Source organism: Schistocerca serialis, chromosome 9 (genome assembly GCF_023864345.2).
Source record: "Schistocerca serialis cubense isolate TAMUIC-IGC-003099 chromosome 9, iqSchSeri2.2, whole genome shotgun sequence".
NCBI classification, from domain to species: domain Eukaryota; kingdom Metazoa; phylum Arthropoda; class Insecta; order Orthoptera; family Acrididae; genus Schistocerca; species Schistocerca serialis.
The window spans coordinates 9,424,696-9,434,822 of NC_064646.1; the positions used below are offsets into that span (position 1 = coordinate 9,424,696).

At 41.6% G+C, this 10,127-nt stretch overlaps 1 protein-coding gene across 2 annotated transcripts in view; it reads right to left on the reverse strand.

Moving 5' to 3' along the window:
• The window catches only part of LOC126418804 (myelin regulatory factor), a 337,499-nt gene extending 328,362 nt beyond the window's left edge, over positions 1-9,137 (reverse strand). Inside the window, exon 1 of one of the 2 annotated variants that reach the window (XM_050085740.1) lies at positions 8,984-9,137. In XM_050085740.1, the coding sequence (XP_049941697.1) occupies positions 8,984-9,116 (133 nt within the window). In that variant the 5' untranslated portion in view covers positions 9,117-9,137. The remainder of the gene's footprint in view (positions 1-8,983) is intronic. The other variant, XM_050085741.1, reaches the window with a different exon arrangement.
• Positions 9,138-10,127: the final 990 nt, after the last annotated feature.

The window sequence follows — 10,127 nt, forward strand, 5'->3', positions numbered from 1 at the left end:
TATCAGTGGTTAGTAATGGTTCAAATGGCTCTGAGCACTATGCGATTTAACTTCTGAGGTCATCAGTCACCTAGAACTTAGAACTAATCAAACCTAACTAACCTAAGGACATCACACACATCCATGCCCGAGGCAGGATTCGAACCTGCGACCGTAGCGGTCGCTCGGTTCCAGACTAGTGGTTAGTATAGCTTATTCTTATGTGCCACTATCAAGTACCGTTTGCACCAAGAAGACAGGGCAGCTACGAGTTCCGAATCTCCAAGTGCCATCCTCGGACGGCCTCCTACGTCTTAGACGTTCTCATTTGCATTTTGAAGCTGTCAGTGGGGGGGGGGGGGGGGGCAGGTGTTTATTGCTGCATCACTGTAATGTCAACATGAACCCGCTCCTCCTTACCAAACAACGAAATGTTCAAAAGATTTTTAAAACCAGTACTGTCAGAGGATATATCTTTAAGTCTCGAACCGTAAATGGCTTTATTTTCTGTCTCAACTGCAATACGGAATTACCCGCTTTTGTCCCATAGCAAACGTCTTGCAACGTAACATTTCGAAATGCAACATAGCATTTCGAAAAGACATCGTCTGTTGCCAGTATACTGTCTGCGTGTTTGGGAATTTAGCAAAATGGCTCTGAGCACTATGGGACTCAACTTCTGAGGTCATTAGTCCCCTAGAACTTAGAACTAGTTAAACCTAACTAACCTAAGGACATCACACACATCCATGCCCGAGGCAGGATTCGAACCTGCGACGGAGTTTAGCACTCTGAGAGTGCTTAACTACTTTAATTTTTTCTTTCTTGCCAAGTAATCAGCTATCCTTTAGTTGCACTCTTATCACATTTCACTTTTAAAGGATGGGTTCCAAACTTTCATGTACTTTTTATCCAATATAGGAACGATAAATATTATGTGGTCCTCTCTCCCATATGGAATTATTGGACTTTCAGCTACATCGATTAGTAATATATGTTTGACATATTCCAATAACTGCTCATTATTTTCTTATTTATTATGTCCAATACGTTATCGATTTCAGAATTACCTAACTCTGAAATCGACAACATATTGTACATAAAAACTGCAAAAATTAACACAGCTGATTGGAAAATGTCAAACATACGTTAAGAATTACAGATCAAGAAGGGTTCCGAAAACATCGATCGTGTAAAAAACCTAGCTCGCTCTATTCATCCAGGAGACCAAGACACGGGCACCCAGGTGGATGTCGTGTCCTTGTTGCTTGATTTCCGGAAAACGTTCGATGCAGATCCGCGTTGCCGGCTAGTGAACACAATACGAGCGTACTGATTATCAGGTCAGCTGTGTGATTGGACTGAAGGGTTTCTAGCGAGAAGAACACAGCACGTCTGGATGAACAGAGAGAAGTCTTCAGGTGTAAAAGTAACAAATGGCTCTGAGCACTATGGGACTTAACATCTTAGGTCATCAGTCCCCTAGAACTTAGAACTACTTAAACCTAACTAACCTAAGGACATCACACAACACCCAGCCATCACGAGGCAGAGAAAATCCCTGACCCCGCCGGGAATCGAACCCGGGCGTGGGAAGCGAGAACGCTACCGCACGACCACGGTAAAAGTAACTTCGGGCGTGCTCCGAGGGAATGTTATAGGACCATAACTTTTCAGAATATACATATAAATGATCTAGTAAGCTTTTCGCAGACGATGCTGTTGTATACAGAGAAGTCGCAACGATAGAAAATTGTAGCGAAATGCAGGAAGGCATGCAGCGGATCGACGCTTGGTGCGGGGAGGGGCAGTTGATCCTCAACACAAACAAATATAACGTATTCTGCGAAACTATGCTGATAGATCCCTCATTGTGTGACTAAACGATTGCAAAACAGTCACCGGAAGCTGTTACTTCTATAAACTGTCTAGGAGTATGCGTACGGAGAGATTTGAAATGGAACATCAATATAAGATTCATCGTGCGTAAGGCACATGCCGGACAGATTCATTGGAAAAATTCTCAAGAAATGTAGTCTATCAACATAAGAAGTAGCTTAGAAAATACTAGTTAGACCAATACTTGAATACTGCTAGTCATGGGATCCGTACCAAATAGGACTAATAGATGGAATACAGAAGATGATAAGAGGAGCAACACATTTCGTTACAGGTTCATTTAATAAGCACTAGAGAAGCTCACCAACTGCAGTAGCAGACGCAGCACGAGAGGCGTTCTGCATCACGTTATGGTCTTCTGTTAAAATTCCGAGAGTGTGCTCTCCTAGAAAACTGTCGTCATTTATTTCATTCCGTTAACAGTACAGAGTAACCCACCGCCTTGAAATGTAAGGTGGGTCGGATGCTTCTGATTCAAATAGCAAAGACTTCTCACTGTTACAGTCTTATTGATATACAGTTGTTAATACTTTTTTTACTTAATATAAAGAACATGATATATAACGATTTCTCTGAGGTTACAGCGAATTGAATGCTTCACAATTGTTAAAATGGTTCCATATAATTTGTTACTGCCTAGTTGATGAGAATATAATTTATACAATGCAAATGTCAAAGAAAAAGAAAAACAAGAAAATGTAACGCAATGAGAGTGGTTAAGAATAATTTGTAATATATAGAGGGAAGTGATATGCTGTATTTGGATGAGTAATACAGTCTAAGTAGCATGTTGTTTTAGTAATGGCCTATTTCTATTTATTTCAGACGAGAAGGTCTCGGTACAAACTCGAGCTATTCTCATCTGAAATAGTTTGCGCTCATGTCAAACTGTCAATACGTTGATGTTAAAACTGAATTGTGCAGACTGTTTTGTGGGTTATCGGATGTATCGTGTCACAAACTGTGTGAGATATTGTTAATAAAAGGAATTTACAATTGAGAGTTTATAACGTTGTGCGGCAGAACTATCAACGAATTGGGTGTTAAAAATTTGGTGAAAAATGTTTAATGCTTGACGTATAATTTGAAATATTTATTTGGGGTATTGAAGTTATTACCTATCTTGTTTAGTAAAAAGTGGTGTGGTACCCGTGATAGGTAGAATGCAAAAGAAAATTATCATGCAGAGAAGTACGTTTACGTGCGCTTGTAAATAATATTATCTACTTGGATAAAGTGTCACGCAATATACTGACCTTGTTCAGGCCACTCAAAATTGGAATGATTTTCTGTGCAAGTAATAAATTAAAACAGGCTTTAATATCCAATACATATTACGAACAAGTGTCATATTTAGAAGTAGGAATTTGTAATTTAGAAAAAGTTAAATAGTAAAAAAATGCAAGAAGTGCCTTGTCAATAATAGGTTGATCCAACTTTGACGTGACACTCATATTTATAAAAGTAATCTCAGAAGAGCAGGTACCATCTTTGAAGTGGTGTAAGCAAACAGTAGAACGACGTTTTATATATTATACAGCGGTGTTTTATTTGATATACATAGGTCGTTTTCTGCCTTTGCAATGAAAGATAGACGAAGAAAAGCACGAAATGTAATACTTTGTGTGATATTACTGCAGATGTTTGGAGGAGGACGTGCATAAGGCAATCAGTCTAGATTCGCTTCCGAAACGTCAGTGCGCTTTTCTGTTGTTTTTGCTTTTTCGATCGAATAGCCATCTCTATCGCGTTTTATCTTTACATCCGACTCCTGTTAGAGAAAATAAGATATTTTTGATCGGGAGAAATTCATGGAGGTATAATATTACACCTCTACGAAAAAACTGGACAAAAAAGGAATGATATTCTGAACATGGGACTGAACAAACGTAAAAACGACAGATACGCACGCAGTGTACGAAACGCCATTTATGTAGACTGTGTATAAATCATTCAAGTAATGCCGGAAAACGCCATTTTTGTACTCGTTGTCTACAAATGACTCAAGTATTGCCGAGTCCAAGATGGGAGCGGAAATCATCTTGATGAGTTATATAACTGACGCTGCTCTCTTTATTCGAATACCGTTATCGCCAGAATTTTAGAGGACTTTCAATTAGCGCTGATTTTCAGAGGACGGTTAACATGCAACCGTTCGGAAGAGAAGCTTGTTTGAGTGACTGTTTGATATGTTAAATTCTCTAGGGAGAAATTCACAAATCGCTATAAAAGTGTAAGCATGAAGCGCACGAAAGCGAGAGTAAATTTTCCAAGCACTTCGTCCTTATCACAATAGAACGAGGTGGAGTGACTGGTAAGAGAAATTATCTACCTGAGAAACTAACTTGTGAAATGAGGACGACTGCATGTCGCACAATGTATCAAATGGGAAATAAAGACAACGGAATCTGCAAATGCATTCTTAGTTTTTGACTCTTACTTTACGCTTTTTCACACACAATTCCATGTAACGCTAAAAAAGATAAGTTTTGCTTGCTACGACGATCACGTGATTGCGAGGAAGACACAAGCCGCACTTCACGCCATAGGCAGTTACTCTTTGCAGAGGCGCGGCACAGCACGTTTTACACACGGTCGATGCACGAGTGCCAAACAGCCGAGCGGGGTAGCCGAGCGGTGTGAGGCGTCTTGCCACGGTTCGTGCGACTCCCCCCTGTGGGAGATTAGAATCTTCCCTCGGGCATGGATGTGTGTGTTGTCCTTTGCGTAAGTTAGTTTAAGTTACATTAAATTGTGTGACCTCAGCAGTTTGGTCCCATAAGACCTTACCACAGATTTCCAAATTTCCAAGGCCCTTGAGCAAAATACACGCGATGCAGCGATGTATGTCATCTGTCTCCTGCTGGTCACAGGCGATATGCCGTGTTCACCGACAAAATCTGGAGGGGTTTTAGGGATATGTTTTTTTTTCTGGTGTAAGGGACCTTTGCTCTCCGGTGGCTCGTTACAAAACTAATTACATTTCGTTCTCTTTTCCCCATTTACCTTTCTACTTGTTTTGCACTGAATATATTTACACAACAGCGCAAATGACTTGTTTGGAAACAGACTTGTGCCATTCACATAGGTACTTCCTGTAAAGTCCACTTTACTCTTCGCCTTCAAGCTTGCGTTTCGTGCTGCTCGCTTCTGTCTCGTGTTTGTTTTTTCCGGCAATGTTAACTCGTATATCTGTCATAAGCAGCAGTATAGGTTTACTGACGAAGAATAGGCCGATACGCATTTCGTGTATGTGTTCACTGAATGCAGTGGAACAGCGGTAATCTAATGCTATTCTGAACTGTTTCCAAACCAAAGGCAATCTTATCTCTTTTGCATCTCTCTAAAGGTCGTTGCAGTACTCTGTGTTCGGTGTGATACTTTTCGGTAATTGCATGTTACAGGTTTTTTTCAATGTTGTGAAGATGTTTTCGCAGAAACGAAGGTAAATGGGGTAACAAACAGAATAGTAATTACATTACTAGCCTGCAATGAGCCGTGGAGACCATAGGTCCCACATACCAAACTAGTCAAAAAATATTCCTGAACCATCTGCGAAATTTTCTCTTTAGAGTTCCGAGTCGCAATGTGCTATCCTAGAGCAAAAAATTCTGAGATAGCAATGACAAAAAAAGAGAAAAAAGTTTTTATCTTCACCTTTGTGGACGTTATCATGCATTGCGAACGTCATTTGAATGTACTCTGGTAGAAAAAACAGTTGTCTCAGAAAAAAATTTTCGACCGACTGCAAGCCCTTTAAAGATAAACGGGTATCTACGACTACATACATACTTCGCAAGCCACAGTGTAATGTGTGACGGAGAGTACGTCACCAGAGTTAGCAAATAATTGTATTATTCCATTCCTGTAGCGAGATAGTCTCATAAATGCTATTAAGAGTCTATAACAAAATACCGAAATTGTTACAAAATGCGGAAAACATAAACAAAAAGCTAATGAACACCAGCAATGGAGTAAGGTAAAGATGCTGCATTTTCCCGAAACTGTTCAACATATACGTAGATGTAGTGATCAGTAACTGGAAAATAGTGTGTGAAAAAGAAGTACTGTAGGTTGGAGCACTAGACTAAATGTAATCGTAAGTGCAGATGACATAACAGTCTTTGCAGAGAATGAAGATGACCTTCAGATGGGGGTTCACAAGGAGCAGAAGACAGCCTCTGTATACAAACTAAAATTGTTTTTAGATGGAACGAAACTGATGACATTTCAGGGCATACAACCATAAGCATCAAAAGTAATCTTAAATAATAAAAACTTGGGGCAATTTAAGCAGTTTAAGAATACAACCATGACGTGGACCAAAAATTAAAGAAATTTACTTCCGCGTGTGGAACGTTTGTAAGAAAATAGCAGAATAAATCCAGAACAGAAATCCAACCAGAGTTTTACAAAACCATAGTTGTACCACCCTTTACTCATGGAAGTGAAGCATGGGTGGCGGCTACAAGACTCCAAGAAAGTAGAATACCCGCTCAAAAAAGAGAAGAGTAGAAGGATGCACAAGAGAAGATCGCAAAAGAAATGATGATATCAGGAAAGATTGACGAATATATAAGCTAAAAGAAAACATGAAAGAAAATAAGAGAAAATGGAAGAACCATGTAGACCGTATGGGCGGAGGAAGACTCCCGGTGAAGGATCTCCGTTATAAATGCACTGGACGTAGAACTATAGGAGGGCTATACAAGGGATAGAGTACTGTAACAGGCCATTTGGCTAATAAAGGAAATGAAGAAGAAGAAAATGAAGAAGAACACATTAACTGATAGTATAAGTTGCAATTTCAGGCAGATGATGCACGACGAAATTATATCTGGTAGAAATCGCCAATAACATCCAGTTAGATCTCGGAAAAAAGATCACGCCAATGCACAGGTGATGCTAACTTTTAATGCCGAGAAATGCAAACTAACACAATTCACGAAATTTACAAAAAAAAAAAGACTTAATTTGCGACAAGTGTAGTAACTAACTTAATACGAATATTTAAGGATGAACAATGCCTACATTTACGAAGTAGACCGATCACATAGGCTCAGTTGAAGGTCAAACGAAGAGTAGGCATCGATTAATTTGTAGGATGTTAGGACACTGTAGTTCGTCCAAAAAATTACTGCTCCTGCTTTAATACTGCTGAAGTGTACGGGAGCTGTATTACATCGGATTGATAGTGCACATCAAACATATACAAAGAATAGCGTTGCGAAATGGTCACTGGCTTTTTTTGACAGGCGAAGCAATTTATCGAAAATTCAGTAAAATATTAACGGGCAAACTAGGAAAGATAATGTACATCTCGCGATAATCATACTTCAGAACAGGGATTCCGAATGACCTTCAACCTTCTACGTACGTATCCCGTGTTCACTGCAGATACAATTAGGCAAATAACAGTTCGAACAGAGGCGTAAAAACAGCCTTTGTTGTCTCGCTCCATTCGTGAATGCGACGGGAACGAACTTCAACATACAATGCAATAGAAAGTACCATCTACCTCGCACTTGGGCGTCTACTCCGCAAGCCATTGTACAATCTACGACGGAGTCACGCCGTGAGAAAATTATTAAGTTTTTTCAATCATATATGAATTGCAGTCTGACTACAAGTATGGTTTTGTAATTTCTTTATTGCAAAATCGATTTCGGGATACCAGCCCCATTTTCAGAAGCACATTATAGCGTATATCTGTCATCACCTAGCGGCAAATGTGTAAGACCCGCGTCCAGAACACCACACAGAAAATGACAACTCAGTGGTCCAGAACAGACTACTGAAAGACACCCTCTTTCCAGCAAGAAGACACTGCTGCGTTCCCACTATCTACTACGACGGAAAGTCAAAACATTATTGTCTTCGTTACAATATTCGCGTACTGAACCCTCCTGGATAGCCAAGAGCGTTAAAGTGCCCACTCCCTAGGACACGGGGGAGCGAGCCAGCCCCGGATCGCATCCGCCTCGTTGATTAAGCCAGCCAGCTTGGATGTGGTTTTTAGGCGGTTTTCCACATGCAACTAGGTAAAGACCAGACTGGTACCCACATCCCACCTGCGATACAGACTAAAGGGAAAACGTTATCCCACTTGAAAATAATATCTAATACTAGACGCAAGAAGATGGGGTACACAGATCCGTTCCCAAGAGAAGTGGTGGCACGAGGGAGGGATTCCCGCCATTAAATACCATTAAAACTGCCGAAACCGGTATAACAGTGCTGATCCCGTAGTGAAATGGGAAAAGTCAACAGGAACAGGAGAGGAAGAATTACATTCGCATACCGAACGAAGGAAACTTGTCTTTATGCCAGTGTCCGTGCCCCAATCTCTCTAATTTTATTCTCATCTCCACTACATGATATGCGATGGATAATGGTCGCACAGATTTCTGTGACTACAGATTCTCTAATTTTGTCAGAGTTTCGCGAGAACGCCGTCACCTATCATGCAAGGAATCCCATATAAGTCGCTCGAGGTTTTCTGTTACACTTTCGTGTGGGTTACGCCGATCTCTTACGATGCCAGCAGTGCGTCCCTAAATTCTTCCTAAGTCTGTTGTCACGCCTAATCGATGAGAACTGCAACAGTCTAGAAATGAGAATACTAGCGTTTCGTATATGACTTTTTTTGCAGATACTTTGCATTTTCCCCGAACTTTTTAAATATATCTAAATCTTTAATTCGTCTTTCCTAATACCTGTAGCTTATTAGAATCACCCCTAATACATATACGATTTGACGCATTCAAGACGTTCACCAATAATTTTGTAATCTAATCGCTTCACAGCGATTCGCACAGTATAGACGCAGACAGCCGTATCATGGATGGGTTATTGGCCGTCGCTGATTAACTATTCCAGGCGATCACAGACCCTATTTATTCTAGTCTATGAACCCATACGTGCGAGCACTCAAGTCGTAAGAATGTTTCCACCTCTTCATCTAACTTACGGGGTGCTTATCGAAGGTACTTGCAAACGGTTGCGAACAATTCTACTTCCGTGATCTGGCTAGACTTTGTAATAATTTGAGCGCGCTTGGAAACATTAAAGGTCTCTCCACAGAATATGTCTCAACGGTACTCACCTGTGGGGTTGATGCGGCGCACCTGTGGTGGTGGTTGGTGCTGCTGCTGTTGGTGGTGATGGTGTTGTTGGTGGTGGTGCTGTTGGCAGGCGCTGTCTGCGCTATCCTCATCCAACACCCAACCGTACTCCATCGTCACATACAGGTCGGCAACGTCAGTTCACATCACACGCGGGCGAGCACCGGTCTGTCCTGCGACGGTGGTAGACGCGAAGAAAAGAAAATCCTATTTTCCGCACCAGTTTACGTTCAGACTGAGCTCTATGTAAATGCACCTTCGTCGATGGTACTGTGATGTACTGCTAGGTAAAATGAGTTTTTTTTACACTAAAACTACAGGAACTAACAGTCCACGATAAACTAAACAGGTTCGAATGACAGGTACGCACAACGCATAGAATACCAAGGTAACTGAGCAAACTATTCCTAGACCTGTGAATAACACCAGTACACTCGATCGATTGTCACAGAGATAGAACTCATGTAATGGTATCGGGCACTTTGTACTTTTCTGCACAGTTAATTGCACCAAATCGTCAAATACTACTCAGCTTTTATTCCATGAAGGAGAGTGTTTTTTGGCGACTGCTGCAGTTTATTTCTTTGCTATATCACTTCCTACAGTTATGGGTTAGAGATCTAGGACAGCATAGCAGTTGCACTGCTCGCGGAGTATTGGCTGTTTTTAGTTTCCGTACAATAAAGACTGACAAGAAACAAGAGTCAAGTGTTTCATGCAAATCGGATCAGGAAACTTTTCCACCGTTGAAGGTTACTCGCAGGCCCGTCAGCTGACGAGCACAGCTCTTGACACGCGAACGGAACGAAAGGGTCCGCACGGTTGTAGCTGACAAAACCTGAACTGCACAACGCTTCCAGAGCTGTTCGGGGAGTTGACAGCGAGGTCATTGGCCAGGGCAAGTCCAGCGCTTCCGGCTGTGGCGCGGCGTCACCGTCTCCTGTCACGTCGCCGCTGCGTCAGACCATGACCTTGCGGGGTCTTCTAGTGTCTCCTCCTGAGGTGCACAAAGTTAGCGCAGCAGCTGGGATCGGTGGTGCCGAGAGCGTAGAAGTCGCCCATCGCTGTCCATGCGCCGGTCACCGGACGCTCGCTGCGACCGCTCCTCGTACACTCTGATATCGA